At 51.4% G+C, this 17,446-nt stretch overlaps 2 protein-coding genes across 2 annotated transcripts; one reads left to right on the top strand and one right to left on the bottom strand.

Annotated features, from left to right (window-relative positions):
• The first annotated feature begins 592 nt into the window (after window positions 1–592).
• LOC100354653 (olfactory receptor 2C3) lies at window positions 593–1,558 on the top strand. Its single transcript, XM_002723165.4, has one exon. The coding sequence runs from the start codon at window positions 599–601 to the stop codon at window positions 1,556–1,558; it is 960 nt and encodes a 319-aa protein (XP_002723211.3). The 5' UTR covers window positions 593–598.
• A 14,120-nt stretch (window positions 1,559–15,678) lies between these two features.
• On the bottom strand, window positions 15,679–17,055 carry LOC100351117 (putative olfactory receptor 2W6). The gene has a single exon (XM_002723155.4). It carries the CDS (start codon window positions 16,621–16,623, stop codon window positions 15,679–15,681), a length of 945 nt encoding a protein of 314 aa, XP_002723201.2. The 5' UTR covers window positions 16,624–17,055.
• Between the last annotated feature and the right edge of the window lie 391 nt (window positions 17,056–17,446).

The following is a 17,446-nucleotide window of genomic DNA, read 5'->3' as shown; positions in this document are numbered from 1 at the left end:
TGGAACAGAGCCGCAAGCCTTGCACCAAGGCAGCAGGGGAGATCTTACCCATCCTACTGCAGCCCCCGACTATGCTAGGATCACCTGCAGGGGAACAGATCACAATTCAGGTGACAAACAATGGTAGGACCTGCATAGCCAGGGGCAGCCAACCTGGCAAGAAGGGACAAGGGCCTGGATAGACTTGACGACACAGAAGAAAACCACCAGGGCCTGTGAGGATGGACACAGTTCTAATGCCTGCCCAGTGGTTATCACAGGAAGCACTGCCCCTGCCTGCTGAACATTTCACCAGTAAACACTCAGGTGAGTCCCGATGTCGCTGCAATGAGTGATGTTTCAATCACAAAATCCGTGTCCAGAATTTTGCATAAATGTTCATTTTCCCCAGGCTCTGCCCATCCTCAGGCTCCCATCACACGCTGCAAGCTGGCCTCCGAGAAGCTAAGGCAGCGACACTCATGGGCAGCTGGGGGCCGGTAACTGCTTCTCATGCCACTCCCTGATGCAGTCATTCCACCTCTCCTGTCCTGTGCCCCCTCCCCCGCACACACACCCCCAGGGGGCCTTTCATCCCTGCATGCAGCTGTGGCTGACAATGGAAGGAGCCAACACAAGCTCCCCTCCAGTCTTCATACTCCTGGGCTTCTCGGCACGGCCCTCACTGGAATCTGTGCTCTTCCCAGTTGTCCTGGGGTTTTATGTCGTGTCTGTCCTGGGCAATGGCCTCATCATCCTGGTCTCCTGTGTGGACGTGCACCTGCACACGCCCATGTACTTCTTCCTTGCCAACCTCTCCTTCCTGGACATTAGCTTCACCACCAGCATTGTCCCGCAACTCCTGGCCCACCTCTGGGGACCGCAGAAAACCATAAGCTATGCAGGCTGTGTGGTCCAGTTCTACATCTCTCACTGGCTGGGGGCCACCGAGTGTGTCCTGCTGGCTGTCATGTCCTATGACCGCTACGCCGCCATCTGCAGGCCCCTGCACTACATAGTCATCATGCGCCCACAGCTGTGCCTTGGCCTGGCCCTGGCCTCGTGGCTCGGGGGTCTGAGCACCAGTGTGGTGGGCTCCACACTCACCCTGCTTCTGCCTCTGTGCGGAAACAACCGCATTGACCACTTCTTCTGTGAGATGCCTCTCATCATGCAGCTTGCGTGTGTGGATACCAGCCACAACGAGCTGGAGATGTATGTGGCCAGCTTCCTGTTTGTCGTCCTGCCCCTGGGCCTGATCCTTGTCTCCTATGGCCACATCGCCAGGGCTGTGGCAAACATCAGGTCAGTGGAAGGGCGGAGAAAGGCGCTCAACACCTGCTCCTCCCATGTGGCGGTTGTGACCCTGTTCTATGGGAGCATCATCTTCATGTACCTGCAGCCAGCCAAGAGCAGCTCTCACGAGCAGGGCAAGTTTGTGGCTCTGTTCTACACCGTGGCCACGCCCACACTGAACCCACTCATTTACACCCTGAGGAACAAGGATGTACAGAAGGCTCTCTGGCACCTCGTCTCAGAGGACTGCTGCAGCTTCCTGGGGAAACAGGGGCAGGCTTAGCACTGCAGCCATTTTCGAGGAGGAAAACTAAGTTCTGAGTCATCAGAACCAATTCTGGATGGTGGACTTTTACAACCCACATCCCACATCAAAGCACCTAGGTCCCAACTCCAGCTTCCAACTAATGCAGACCCAGGGAGGCAGCGAATGATGGCTCAAGTGATTGGGTTCCCGCCCACCTTGTGGCAGACCTGAATGGGTTCCTGGCTCCCAGTCTTGGCTCAGCTAGATGGTTGCAGGTATTTCAGAAGTGAACTAAAGGATGAAGTGAACTAGATGATGTCTTGTTCCATGGAGGTGTGTGTGTGTTTGCCACTCAAATAAAATAACATTTTAAATATTTATTTTGGAGGGCTAGATATTTGGAATGTGATTTTCATTCTGATAGTTGCTGGGATCTGAGGCAGACAGAAATCTGAAATAAATGTGCTCCTATATAATTTCCAGGCCAAAGCAAAGAGAAAAGTGTTCTCTATTTTAATCTGTAGTTAGTGGGTGTATCGTTCTGTTATATTGTTTCAATGGTCATATTGCTCTGTTGCGTGTATATTTATATATTTATATACATATGCATAGGTTGACTGCCATCTTGTTAACTGTTTATGTTTCACTGATGTTCACTGATACATGATTCTGTTAATTCTTTATAATTTAATTCTGCCATTATTTGAGGTAGACACTGTTAACCTCTAGCAGCTAAGTGATGGCAGAGACTGAGGGTTGGCACTGAGGTTTAGGTGTAGATCCACCTGACCATGGGTGTGCACACCGTTTGCCTATACCCCCTGCATACAGTCTGTTCTCCAGTTCCCAGCCTGGAGGTCCTAAATGCCTAATCCTTCCCTGAGCAACACAGGCAGTAGATCTTTTGCTGGCCAGACAGAGCTTCTTTTAACCACATTTAAGTCTATGCTAATCAGGTGACCTGCAGTGGCCCTGGGAAGCTTCAGGAAGGGGCTGCTGCCAGAGTAACAGGTCTCACGGTCAGAGGAATGGTCAGTTGCAGAATGCAGAGAAGGGGGCTGGAGCCAGAGTCTGGAGCCAATGACTCAGGTTTACCCAGTCACGCCTGTGCAACATAACCAATGACATGGGGCCAGCACTGTGGCATAGTGGGTAAAGCCACTGCCTGCAGTGCCAGCATCCCATATGGGCACCGGTTCTAGTCCTGGCTGCTCCACTTACGATCCAGCTCTTATCTATGGCTTGAGAAAGCAGTGGAAGATGGCCCAAGTGCTTAGACCCCCTGCACCCACATGGGAGACCTGGAAGAAGCTCTTGGCTCCCAGCTTCAGAAGACCACAGCTCCAGCTGTTGTGGCCATCTGGGAAGTGAACCAGCTGATGAAATACCTCTCTCTCTGTCCCTCTCTCTCTCTGCCTCTCTGTAACTCTGCTTTTCAAATAAAATAAATAAATCAAAAAAAAATGACAGAGTTCAGAGGGCTCTGAGTTGTTGACCACATCCACATGCCAGGAGGGTGGTGTTCCCCAGCCTCACATGGACAAACCTTCCTGCACAGGACGCTTCCAGCCCAGCCCAGGGACTTTCTTCATCTGCCATAACATCCTTCACAACAAACAAGGAAGAGAAAGGCCCAGCAAATCCCCCAACCTGAGGGGAAGCCCTGACTCACAGCCAGGTGATCAGAGATGCCATCTGAGCTGAGGGTGTCTTGTGGGGTTGGGTCTTTGGATCTGTGGAGCTCAACACTCAATCCAGGTGTTAATGCTAGAACTGAATTTAATTGTAGGGTACCATGTGGTATCCAGAGTTGAAGAACCCCACACATCTGACATCAGAAATACCATGAGCAGGCACAGCCCCTCTTCCTGAGGAGTGAATCCACCCATGAGGACATCTCAGCTTGCAGCTTTAAGCTGCACCGTCCACAAATTCCTGCTTCATCAAACACGTGCTCCACTGACTTACCTGAAACTGCCAAACTACAGATTTTCCTGCTCAGTTCTGTGTTTGCCCTGTGATTTCAGAAAGCATAGGGATGCTTCCATCACTCACTGGTGCATCTGCTTGTTTTACATGCATCGAGCATGCATGCATTCATTCGCACAGCAAGATCTGTTCTGAAAGTTGTGAACGTGAGCACAACACTGCCCTGAGACAGGTAAGTCCACAGGGGGACACTCTACGGTAATACTGACACTGTAGAGGAGGAAATTCTGACCAGAGAGAAAGGAGTGTTATACCCATCCTTAAGCATTCCATAGCCAGGGATCCACAGTCATCTACTTATGAAAATGTTTTGCACAGTTATTCCTTATGTGGCTTTTTCTCAAAAAATCCCACCTCCAGAAATTTCCTCCACTTCTCTGAATTAAGCCCAATGTCACATGTAGTCTCACAGACTGTACTTTTAATTCACACCAGCAGATGCTGGGAGATCTGGAGAAACACCCAAATACAGTCAGGGCTTAGCCCCAGCAATGGCCGACACCTTCAGTGTCATTTCTAAAGCAATCAAATACAAGCAAAGAAATGTGGGAGCTATGTACACACTAAAGAGCTCAGGGTTTAAAAAGGCAAAACGTGGATTTTCCATAACTTTCTGGAAATTGGTGACAACGATTATGTTAGCAAGGTTCTCCAGAGAAATTGAAAGGGGGAGTGGATTTTAAGGACTTGACGCACGGGACTGGGCCAAGTCCAGAAGCCACAGGGTAGGCTGGGATGCAGGAAGGGACATGCTGCAGCCAGGCCCAGTGGCAGCTGGTGAATGGAATCCACTCTTCCTTGGGGGACCTTGTTTTGTTTTCTTTCAGAGCCTTCACAGGATAGAATGAGGCATACCACATTGCTGAGCACAACTTAGTTAACTTGGAGATTTCAATAATGATCTCATCATTTAAAAAATTACCTTCACAGCCCATCCAGACTGGTTTTTGACCAAGTAGATGGGTACCATGGATTAGCCAAGTTGACATGTAAAATTAGCCATCACATTTTTTGTAAAAACCCCAAAAGTACAGGACACAAAAGAACAAATGGGTGACAGCAAATTTAAAAGCTCCTGCACAGCGAAGGAAACTATCGACAGCGTGAAGAGACAACCTGCAGAATGGGAGCTGTACTTGCTGACTCTTCCTCCGGCAAGGGGCTATCATCAGTAAAGAACTCTAACTCAATACCAGCAAAAAACAAACTCCGCTTAAAAATGAGCGGGGCCGGTGCAGTGACGCAGTAGGTTAATCCTCTGCCTGTGGCGCCCACATCCCACATGAGTGCTGGTTCTAGGCCCTGCTGCTCCTCTTCCAATACAGCTCTGTGCTATGGCCTGGGAAAGCAGTGAAAGATGGCCCAAGTGCTTGGGCCCCTGCTCCCGCGTGGGAGACCCGGAAGAAGCTCCTGGCGCCTGGCTTTGGATCAACCCAGCTCTGGCTGTTGCAGCCATCTGGGGAGTGAACCAGCAGATGAAATACCTTTCTGTCTCTCCCTCTCACTGTCTATAACTCTCAAATAAGTAAATAAAATCTTAAAAAAAAATAAGCACTAAAAGGACTGGCACTGTAGCACAGCTGGTTAAACTGCTGCCTGTGATGCTGGTGTCCCATATCGGAGAGCTGGTTTGAGTTCCAGCTACTCTGCTTTCAATCCAGTTCTCTGCTAATGCACCTGGGAAGGCAGCAGAAGACGGCCCAAAGTACTTGTGCCCCTGTACTGACAAGGGAGACCAGGATGGAGTTCCTGTCTCCTGGCTTCAGCCTGGCCCAACCCTAGCTGTTTTAGCCATTTTGGGAGTGAACCAGCAGATGGAAGATCTCCCTCTCCCTCTCCTCTCTTCCCTCTCCCCTCCCCCACCCCCTCCCCTCTTCCCTCTCCTCTTCCCCTCCCCTCTTCTCTCCCTCTTCCCCTCCCCCTCCTTCTCTGTGTGTCACTTTGCTTTTCAAATAAATATTTTATTTTAAAAGGCAGGAGGTACAGGGCAAAGACCTAAACAGACATTTCTGAAAATAAAACATACATGAAAACTGCTCCTGGTTTTCACTGGTGTTCTCCTGACAATTAACAATGTTTCTTCCTTTAAGAAACAACTGTTCACATCCTTTGCCCATCTGTAGCTCAGATTCTGTTTTCTTTGTTACACTGTTTGAGTTCCTTATTTGTATTGGATGTTAGGCCCTTATCAGATGAATGTTTATAAAATTTTCTCCAGCCAGCACCGCCGCTCACTAGGCTAATCCTCCACCTTGCGGCACCGGCACACCGGGTTCTAGTCCCGGTCAGGGCGCCGGATTCTGTCCCGGTTGCCCCTCTTCCAGGCCAGCTCTCTGCTATGGCCTGGGAGTGCAGTGGAGGATGGCCCAAGTGCTTGGGCCCTGCACCCAATGGGAGACCAGGAGAAGCACCTGGCTCCTGGCTTTGGATCAGCGCAGTGTGCCAGCTGGCCGCGGCAGCCATTGGAGGGTGAACCAACGGAAAAAGGAAGACCTTTCTCTCTGTCTCTGTCTCTCTCTCTCTCACTGTCCACTCTGCCTGTCAAAAAAATTTTTTTTCTCATAGTCCATGATTTGTCTTTTCATTTTGTCCATTGTTTCCTTTGCTGTGCAGAAGCTTTCCAGCTTTTGTACGTAGAAAACCCTCAAGACCATCAAAAACAGTTTTTGATGGATCTTTTTGTTGCAAACCCATTTGTCTGTTTTTCTATTTGCTGCCTTCACCTTTGAGGCCAACTCTGAAAAGTAATTGCTCAGACGAAGGTCTTGGAGCATTCTCCAAGCTTTTCCATTTCAGGTCTTGCATTTCAGTTCTCTACCATTTGAGTTGGTTTTGTATGTTGTGTGAGATAAGTCTTCGGTTTCATTCTTCTGCATGTGGACACCCAGTTTCCCTGAAACCATTTATTAAAGGGACTGTTCTTTACCCACTGTGAATTGACCATATGGTGTGGGTTTGCATCCTGTCTCCTTGGTCAATATGTCTGACTATAAGCCAGTGCCATGCTACCATGATTACAATAGCTTTATGGCATGTTTTGAAACCAGAGATTTTGATGTCTCCAGCTTTGTTCTTTTCACCCAAGATTACTTTGGCTATTCTAGATCTTTTCTGCTTCCATTAAAATTTTGGTATTGTTTTTCCTATTCCTGTCAAAAGTGACAATGAATCTTTGATAGAGATTTCACTGAATCTGTAAATATATTTGCATAGTATAAACATTTTATTTTTTCTAGTACACAAACATGGGATATTTTATGTTTACTTGTGTCTTCATTTCTTTCATCAATGTGTTATCATTTTCAATATATTTTTTAAAGATTATTTATTTAAGAGGCAGAGTTACAGACAGAGAGAGGGAGAGAAAGAGAGAAGGTCTTCCATCCACTGGTTCACTCCCCAGATGGCCACAACAGCCAGAGCTGGGCTGATCCAAAGCCAGGAGCCAGGAGCTTCTCTGGGTCTCCCACATGGGTGCAGGGGTCCAAGCACTTGGGCCATCTTGTACTGCTTTCCCAGGCCATAGCAGAGAGCTGGATCACAAGTGGAGCATCCGGGACTAGAACAGGTGCCCATATGGGATGCTGGCGCTTCAGGCCAGGGTGTTAACCTGCTGCCCCACAGTGCCGGCCCCACCTTAATCTTCTAATCTGTAACTACACTGAATTTACTTATCCATTCCATTTTTGGTGGTCTTTAGGGTTTTCTATATATAATATCATGCCATCACCAAACAGAGAGTATTTCACATCCTCTTTTCTTATCTGAATTTTTTAAATTTCTTTTCCTTGTCTGATTGCTCTACTGGCTAGAACTTTCAGTACTGTATTGAATAGGAGGGGTGAGATTGGGTATCCTTGTCTTGCTCCTGAAATTGGAGGAAAAGCTTTAACTTTTCACCATTGAGTGTGACATTAGCAGTGGGTTTGTCATATTGTGGCCGTCACTCAGTTGAGGTACATTTTTTTCTGTACCTGTTTTGCTGAGAGACTTCATCATTAATGGGTATTAAATTTTTAAATGCTTTTACTGAATCTATTGAGACGGTGATATGGGTTTCGTTCCTCATTCTGTTGATACGTTGTATCACATTTATTAACTTAAATATGTTAACCCACCCTTGCATCCTCGGGATAAATCCCACTTGCTCGCGGTGAATGTTCTAGGCATTATCCCAAGCATTCTAATCAAATGATTTCATTGTATCTTCATCCCAATGGTAAAAGAGAAAAGAACCAGGCATCGGATCTCGGTAGATGTGGATTAGATTCCAGAATCTTCTACGCACAAGCTCTTTGACTACGGATAAATGAGATTGAGCCGGCTCCGCGACCTCCGGATCAAGCGAAAGAGAAACGGCTCCACCTACTGGTGCAGAGGTGCCGGCGCCCTCACTACCGATGACTCCCCGAGCGCGTGGGGCGGGTTAGTCCCAGTGTTTATTACATGAAGGACCTCACCGTGGGTAGCAAACAGCTGCGCATTAGGAACCAGAAAAATACGAAAAAGCAAACTAATTAAGGTAAAAAAAAAAAAAAAGAAGAAAGCCGAAGTCAATCCATTCCAACCGGAAAATGAGAGAATCTTTTCCAATAGAAGTTATAAACATCTAATGAGATTGACAAAGAAAAAAAAAGAGATTCTGCGCCTCAGGAAAGAGCGCGGCCTCAGTTCACACCACACAAACACTCCAAGGATTTTCAGAGATGAGCACAAAGGTCCTGGAGCGCAAATTCTCCGAGGAACGGCCCCGCTTCTGAAATCCCAGCGCCGAAACTGGTCCAGGACACCGCGTCGTCCAGAACCAACGCGCAGCCCCGCAGCTCCCCGCGAACTCCACCGAACAAAGAGAAATGAAGCGCGGTCTACACAGGGAGGGCAACACGATCAACACATTCCGACCCCTGGGTGGGCAGGCGCCCCAGAGGGAGCGACGAGGCCCAGCGGCGACCACGACCCACGGAGCCGTCCCTGACGGGGGAAGCGCGCGGGGCGGGCGGGAAAAGAGCGCGGGGCGGGCGGGGGAAGAGCGCGGGGCGGGGGAGGAGCGCGGGGCGGCGGGGCGCGGCGGGGGAAGAGCGCGGGGCGGCGGGGCGGGGGAAGCGCGCGGGGCGGGCGGAGGAAGAGCGCGGGGCGGGGGAGGAGCGCGGGGCGGCGGCGCGGGGCGGGCGGGGGAAGAGCGCGGGGCGGGCGGGGGAAGAGCGCGGGGCGGGCGGGGGAAGAGCGCGGGGCGGGGGAGGAGCGCGGGGCGGGCGGAGGAAGAGCGCGGGGCGGGGGAGGAGCGCGGGGCGGCGGCGCGGGGCGGGCGGGGGAAGGGCGCGGGGCGGGCGGGGGAAGAGCGCGGGGCGGCGGCGCGGGGCGGGCGGGGGAAGAGCGCGGGGCGGGGGAGGAGCGCGGGGCGGGGGAGGAGCGCGGGGCGGGGGAGGAGCGCGGGGCGGCGGGGGAAGGGCGCGGGGCGGGGGAGGAGCGCGGGGCGGCGGCGCGGGGCGGGGGAGGAGCGCGGGGCGGGGGAAGGGCGCGGGGCGGCGGGGGAAGAGCGCGGGGCGGGCGGGGGAAGGGCGCGGGGCGGGGGAGGAACGCGGGGCGGCGGCGCGGGGCGGGGGAGGAGCGCGGGGCGGGGGAAGGGCGCGGGGCGGCGGGGCGGGGGAGGAGCGCGGGGCGCGGCGGGGGAGGAGCGCGGGGCGGCGGCGCGGGGCGGGGGAGGAGCGCGGGGCGGGGGAAGAGCGCGGGGCGGCGGCGCGGGGCGGGGGAGGAGCGCGGGGCGCGGCGGGGGAGGAGCGCGGGGCGGCGGGGCGGGGGAGGAGCGCGGGGCGGCGGAGCGGGGCGGACGGGGGAAGAGCGCGGGGCGGCGGGGGAAGGGCGCGGGGCGGCGGGGGAAGAGCGCGGGGCGGCGGGGCGGGCGGGGCGGGCGGGGGAAGAGCGCGCGGCGGGACTCACCGGGAGCCTCGGCCGAGGTGACGCGCCTGTGCCCGCAGGGGCCCCCGCGCTGAGGGGAGCCGGCCGCTCTCGGCCGCCCGCCAGCTCTGGCGAGAAGCCGCTGCCCGCGAGCCCAGCACGTGCGGCCGGAGGACGCCGGAGTCCGAGGCCCGAGGGCGGAACCGCGGGCTGCGCCGTCAGCGCGGGTCCGTGCCGGCTCCGATGTTACTGCGCAGGAAGGCCGCCAGGAGCGAGAACAGTGAAACACGCGGCCGCGCCTGAGGGGCAGCAGGCGGTGGTCAGCGCCGGGGTGGGGTCGCTGGCGGAGCTCCTGTCAGACGCCGCCGCGGGCTGCTGAGGACCGATCCGCACTCGGAAGATCTCGCTGTGTCTGCCTACGCCTTTCCGCCCTTCAAAGAAAATTTTAAAAATAAATGAAAAGTTTTTAAAAAGAGCTATGGGTTGAAAGCTAAAAAAAAATGAGACAAATAAAAGCCAACAATAAAAGAGCATAGTGAGACACACCATGCTGATGCTGTTTAAGTAAAAACGTGACACAGCAAAGATGCTGAGTCAGGACAAGTTGATCTTTTAATTTTAATGCAATCTCAGTCAAAATTCCAACAATATTTTGGAGATAGACACGAGTTAATTCTAGTTTGTATGGCAAGGGAAGGAAACTTAGGAATACATTTTTAAAATAAAATTAAAGTGTCATTTGACTAAATCACAGTCCCTGATTTTAAGACTTACTATCAAACTAAAATAAGCAAAGCAGAGTGGTTTCAATGAACAGTCAGACACAAAGACCAACAGAGCAGGCTAGGGACGCACAAACAGATCCAAGAACTGGCCAATATTTGACAAAGATGCAGAAATGTTTCAGCAAGCATATTCAGCACTTTGTTGGAGTCAATTGATGTCCATATGCAATTTAGAAATCCTCCAACCAAATTCCCTGTGTCTGTAAGTCGTAGATCAAAATACTAAATGTTCAACCATAAGACTTTTAGTAGAAAACTTTGGTAGAGTCCTTAGGACACAAAGACCTAACGTGTAAGAAAAAAACTGACAAGTCAGTCATAATTTAAATTTAAACCTTTTGCTGAAATTCACTGTTAAGAGAATAAAATATCATGGTATAGAATGGGATAAAGTATTTCAAAAATTATATGTCAATCGAATTACTTCTTTCTGTAATTGTTAAAGCTCTCAAAACTCTACAGGAAGAACGCAATCAACCTAATTCTTTAAATGAGCAAACATTTGAGCCAATTTTAAAGTATATATGGGTGACAAACAGAAGAAATGATATCCAATATCGTCAAGCATTAGGAAAACTAGGACCTCACTGAAATGCCACTGCACATCCATCAGTATAGCTAAAATGAAACACTGACACTGTTGGGTGCTGATGAAGGCACAGAGTGCCTGGAACACTCACACTGCTGGAGGCATGCATCAGGGCCCCACCGGGAGAGCAGCCTGGCATTTCCTTATAAAGGTGCACTTCTGCCACGACCCTGTAATCCCACTCCCGAGTATTTGCCCTACAGAAACCAGATCTGATTCTCCATGGAAACATGCAGGCAAATGTTTATGGCAGCTCTATTTACAATTCCCAAAACTGGAAGCAACCCATATATCATTCAACCGATGAACAGATACACAAACTGAGGTCACCCACACAACAGAATTCCACTCAGCAAACACGAGGAATGAACTATTGATGCCACAGATTCTGCTGGTTAGAGAAGAAACAACTTTAAATTCAACCACAGTACCTTACTCTTATGTTTACACATCATTTCCAAGACATAGGCTGTGGTGTTAGAAATGTGAGTGGTTTCCAGAGTCAAGGGTAGGGAGGGAGGGTGTTGCGGAAGCCCACACAGTGGCACTTGTTGGGCAGTGGAGCTATTTGTGTCTTCATCTTGGCAGTGAGTACGTAAATGTATGTGTGAGCACACGAAACTCACAGACCTGCTCACCAACAAATCTACAGCTGTGCTTTGTGATAAATTTAAAAATAAACCGCCAAACAAGCTGAATAAAGCCTTACATGGGTATCCATAACGACACATATACAGGGTTTATATGTTTACTCTTGAGAAAACAATGTCTGGCAGGAATCATCAGACCTGAAATTCATTTATTTCTCTAGATATGGAACACAGAACTAAAGCCGGAATGCCCGGGTTTTTGTCTCGGTCCCTTTGCGTCATGTGCGTGGGACTGGGACACTTGTTGCTCTGTTTGTGGTGTGATTCCATGACTTGGGTGGAACCGGGACACTTGGTGCTCGGGTTGTTGGAGTGATTCTGTCTCCAAAACAAAGGCAAAGGAGGGGCATGGTCACTTCAGTGAAACAGCCTGGGTAATAAAATGAAACCTGTTCACAGTGGGCAGCTTACTGAGCTGATTTACCACCCCAGTGCTGAGCTTGTTATTAATCATATGGCGTGATCCCCAGGGCTTTGCTGCTCACTGAATTGCATCAGACAAGTGAGGAAAGACCCAAGGATGGGTGCTCCTTGCACACAGGGCAATGGGACTCCAGACTTGCTGAATGCAAGACAGAGCTCTCACTGTGTCTGGCGTCATCCCCCAGGCCTTAGGGATCATTCCAGGAGGATGGCCCTCCGAGGCCCAGCCCAGGCAACAGCAGCCCAAACTTCTTAATGGCCCAATTCACAGCCTGGGGCTTAATGAACCCTTCTCCTCAGGGACTGTCCCCAGAGGACTCTGAGCCTGAGATCTTTAGTTCTATGGGATTTGCTCTTTCAGTCTTAAAATAATGATTCTTAAGATCATTCTACTTGGGAGAAAAGTGCTAATTCTGAACCCGTGATTAAAATCAACTGCTCAGCCACCCTCCAGTGTGGTCCTTCCGCACCCAGGGAAGCAGGCCTGACCCAGGGATCATCCAGGTCCTCCCTCTGCTGTCCCACTTCCCAGCAAATTCCAAGTCCTGATCATTCCATTCTCCTGAATTCCCAAAATCCAACTGACTCCTCATCAGCACGATGGTGTTCTTAATTAAATTCTCACAGCTTCTCTCTGGAGTCATCAAAAGGCTTTTCCTCCTCTTGTCTAAGAAATGCCTTGAATGGCAGCAAAAGATCCACCTGCAAAATACAAATGATGCCTCCGTCTTTCCTAAAGGCACTCATTTCCTCTCTGTGTTGGGCAAAATAAAGTCCCAGTTCCTCAGCTTAGTGTGAGGGGACGGTGTCCAAAAGCAGCCCTTGCCTGTGCCCCAGCCGCCCCCTAGGAGCCTTAGATACAAACGTGCAGCCCCTGGGCCCACAGCGCCTTCGTCTTCTCCTGGCCTACAACACCCTCTCCATTCCTTGCTTGTGGCACCTTCTTCCCATTGCTTACCCTCCACCTTGTTCGTGTTTCAATACACAAACGGGATACCATCTCGTACAGGAAAACAAAACTTCAGTGCCCAAGACGAGCCCTGCATTTTCCTTACATCACTCACAGTTTCATCATCATTGTCCTAGTCATGCAGAGCCCTTGCTGAGTGAAGAGGGAAAGAGTGAAAGAAGTGACAAATCACTCAGTATGTGAATGATTAATTATTCATCCTTAGTAATACCCAAGTATTTTCTCAAAGCTAGAATTCGAGGACATCAGATACGTGTATCACTTATAAATACCACAGACAAGGAACCACATACTGTTTTCAGACTGGTTATAGTGAAGCTTGATTTTTATTTCTCATTTTTATTCTTGTTATGAAATTGACAGTCACTGTGCAAAGCATCGTAGGAGAAGAAACAGTAGAAAATTACATTGTCCCTGCCTGCAAGGACACTAACTTTTGAATTTACAATTATTTAAATGTGTGCAAGTTCTCCACAGGTCTCCTGTGGCCCGGAGCTCACTCCACTTGCAAACCCCTGGGAGTGGGGTCCGCTCGTGCTGGTGGAAGAGAAGAAGGGCTCCGCCAGCCCCGTGATCAGGGACTCCAGCATGGGAGGCGTCTTCTCTGCCTCTCCAAAAGCAGACACGTCCAGAGGGTGGAGGGCTCTGCTTTCTTCTGAATGGACCCCACCATTCATTCTCACACTGAACGTGTCTGGTGTGAGATGGAAGAGCAGATGTCAGTGTCGAAAAGCTCAGCAGAAGCCTGCAGGGGATTTTCAGACTCGAGGTAGCGTCAGCTGTCCTACTGTAGGACATTCTGAAATTCTGCATCAGGAAGCACCAGCTGAGCATCTGCTGTTAAAAAATTAAACCCTGGGGGGGGGGGGGGTGCTGTGGCATAGCAGGTAAAGCCACTGCCTGCAGTGCCAGTATCCCATATAGGCACTGGTTCAAGACCTGGCTGCTCCACTTTCAATCCGGCTCTCTACTATGGCCTGGGAAAGCAGTAGAAGATGGCCCAAGTCCTTGGGCCCCTGCACCCACATGGGAGACCTAGAAGAAGCTCCTGGCTCCTGATTTTGGATTAGCTCAGCTCTGGCTGTTGTGGCCATTTGGGAAGTAAACCAGCAGATGGAAGACCTCTCTCTCTCTCTCTCTCTCTCTCTCTCTCTCTCTCTCTGTAACTCTATCTTTCAAATAAATAAAATAAATCTTTAAAAAAAATTAAACCTTGGAGACTGATTCTCAGAGACGCTTGCTCACAGGTCTGGAGGGCAGAGGGCATGAGTCTGCATTTCCCAGGAGCTGTGAAGCTGACAGAGGCCCTGCCAGGCCCCTGTAGCAGACCCAGACAGAGAAAAGCCATGAGGAGTGAGGACAGCACAGGCCAGTCTGGGGAACAGCCAGTGTGACCACAGCTGCAGGATGGTAGCATCCCCCGGGTGTCCTACCAGAGGGGCTGAGCTGTCGCCTGGCCGCCCCAGCAGATCACACCTTCCTGCAGTGTCGGCTCCCCAGTAAAGAGCAGGTGCCTCCCACAGGCCCCACAACCACCTTCACAACAGGAGAGTGACAGAGCAGAAGGGTTTCTAGATACTTTCCTCTTAATATCTCCAAAACCTTTGGTTGAATGACTCTGAAATATTTTTTCCATTTCCATCTGGACATTTTGTTATCTCACAGACTTAGCTTCGATCATACTCGGTGGACTTACTCTGCCCATAGTCCAAAAGCGCAAAAGGGCATCCTCTACAGTTCTGTCTGCATCTCCACTGCGCAGCCCACGCCTACGCTTGGACACTAACCTGTGCAGCAAAGTCCTGAGCAGGTGAGGGGCACGAGGAGCCAGCCTGGGGCGACTCCTGACTCTGGAAGGCAACATTTCCACCACACAGAGAGTGAGCCAGAGAACACCGAAGCAGAGCTTTGCTGAAAACAAGGAGAATCACATCTGTGCAAGGTGCCCAAAGGAATGGATTTCCCTATCCATGAGAAGAAAGGTAAATGTGATGGAGAGACCACCTGCCCTTGCTGACGTGGCCTTGCTTAATCTACCATAATCCCCTAAGGAGGGGGTCTCTGCCCCCATGATGCAGAGGCTCCGAGGGCTAGCTGCTGGGAGAACGTCTGGTCTGACCTCAAACACCACCTCCCCAGGCTGGTCTGCTGCACCATTTGCTCCCGGTAAATGTGGCAAACATCCTGAATGCTGCAGGCAGGTCCCAGAGGAGATGAGAAGTGGGATTTTTATTCTCTCTAAAACAATGGTCTAAATCTGTCCATCACCTGTGATAAGTGAGCTCTATAAAGACAGTGGATCCTGGGCAGTTTTGACTCCAGATGCTGAGGGAGAATTTGGCATGGAGGCACCTGCAGACACCTACAGCAGGAGGAGGTGAACAGCGGGGGGCAGGGCTGGGCCAACCTCACAAGCACGGTGCTTCCTGGTTCACTCTACTCTGAGCATTAATTCTTACCTGATAACAGCAGCTCTGAGAGAAGTCTAGAAAACCATCTACAAAGATCGGGCATCCATAATCCAAAGACCCAAAATGCTTCAAACCCTGAAACTTTGAGCACTGACAGGATGCCAGGAGTGGACAATTCCACTCCTATCACATGACGGCCACAGTCAAAATGCAGGTGCACTGGAAATATGACATAAAATCACCTTTAGCCTGCGCATGTAAGATGCACGGGAAACACAGATGAATTTCTTGCTCAGACTTGGGTCCCCTCCCCAAGATACCTCTTTATGCATAAGCAAACACTCCGAACTCAAACAAACAAATAAACAAACAAACAAGCTCCACAGCACCTCAGTCCCCAGTGTGATAGGGACATGAGGATCAGGCTATGCGAGGGCACCTCCCTTAGTCTTCCCCACCCCCTTTTTCCCACCCCAGGAGCCTCCTCAGCGCCCCCTTCATGTCCTTATTCCTGAGGGTGTAGATGAGGGGTTTGATGCTGGGCGTGACGATGGTGTAGAAGAGGGTGAGGAACTTGCCCTGGTCTTGAGAGTAGCTGCTGGCCGGCTGCAGGTACATGTAGATGATGGTTCCGTAGAAGAGGGAGACCACGGTCAGGTGGGAAGAGCAGGTGTGGAAGGCCTTCTTGCGCCCTGCGTTGGACTTGATCCTTAGCACGGCGACGGCAATGGCACCGTAGGAGGTGAGGACCAGGGCGAGCGGCACCAGGAGCAGGGCAACCCCCAGGGCAAAGGCAAAAGTCTCCACCAGCGTGGTGTCCTCACAGGACATGGCGATGAGAGCAGGCATCTCACACAGGAAGTGGTCCACCCTGCGGCGCCCACACCGTGAGAGCTGTACCGTCTGAGGACACATGACAAACGCGTTGACAAAGCCACAGCACCAGGCCATGGTCACCAGCTGTAGGCAGAGACGCGGGTGCATGAGCACCGTGTAGTGCAGGGGCCGGCAGACGGCCACGTAACGGTCATAGGACATGACAGCCAGTAGGACACACTCAGTGGAGCCCAGCACCATGTAGATGTAGAGCTGGGCCACGCAGCCGTGGTAGGTGATGGTCTTCTCTGGTCCCCACAGGTTCCACAGCAGCTGGGGCACGATGCTTGTGGTGAAGCAGAGGTCCAAGAAAGACAGGTTCCCCAGAAAGAAGTACATGGGTGTGTGCAGCCTGGTGTCCAGCACCGACACAAGCATGATGGCAGCGTTGCCCACCAGGGCCAGGACGTAGAAGACCAGGACCACAGCAAAGAGAATGACCTCCAGGCCAGGCCGGTCAGAAAAGCCCACCAGGATGAACGGCTGCAGGTGGCTGGCATTGTACCCACCCATGGCCTTCACCAGCCGCTGTGGAGGAGCCGCAGCAGACTGCCTACGAGGACAAAGGCCGGCTACGCCCTGGACTCTGCTCTGGCCCTTCCCAAGTCTGTGGAGGCAGGAGAGCCACTGGCCCTTGCCACTTTGCTGCCGTTCTCCTGTTGACACAGTGCCCCCAGAGGATGGAGGAAGAATCGACTCGGGAGGTGCCCGGGGAGGCTGGTGTCTGAAGGGAGTGAAAGCTCAGTGAATGGTTTGTTAGGGGCCAGTGTTGTGGCACAGCAGGTAGGGACACTGCTGCAGTGCTGGCACCTCATATGGGCACCGGTTCGTGCCCACCGGTTCTCAGCTGCTCCATTTCTGATCCAGCTCCCTGCTAAAGGTCTGGGAAAGCAGCAGAATAGGGCCCAAGTGTTTGGATCCCTGCCACCCATGTGGGAGACCAGGAAGAAGCTCCTGGCTCCTGGCTTCAATCCGGCCCAGCCCTGGCCTTTGCTACCACTTGGGAAGTGAACCAGTAGATGGAAGATTCCTCTTTCTCTCTCACTCTCGCTCTCTCTCTTTCTCTCTCTGATTCAAAAATAAATAAATAAATAAATAAATGTTTACTAAAGTTTTGTTGAAAGGTTAAGTGTTAGGCAGATCCCTTCCAGATGGTTATGAGACCCTTGCAGAAGAGTTTGCATTAAGGGAAACTGCTGACCGTGTTCCAAACAACGTGCAAGAACTCACCATGTGGCAGACTGAGCAAAGTGTGTTCCAAGAGGAGAGCACACAGGACTGAATGCAGGCCTGGGGGCTTGGCTTCATGAACATTCAGGTCCAGCTGCTCCTTCCG

The sequence above is a fragment of the Oryctolagus cuniculus genome, chromosome 6 (assembly GCF_964237555.1).
Source record: "Oryctolagus cuniculus chromosome 6, mOryCun1.1, whole genome shotgun sequence".
NCBI classification, from domain to species: domain Eukaryota; kingdom Metazoa; phylum Chordata; class Mammalia; order Lagomorpha; family Leporidae; genus Oryctolagus; species Oryctolagus cuniculus.
The sequence above is the reverse complement of the archived record's forward strand: the minus strand, read 5'-3'. Positions and strand labels throughout refer to the sequence as shown.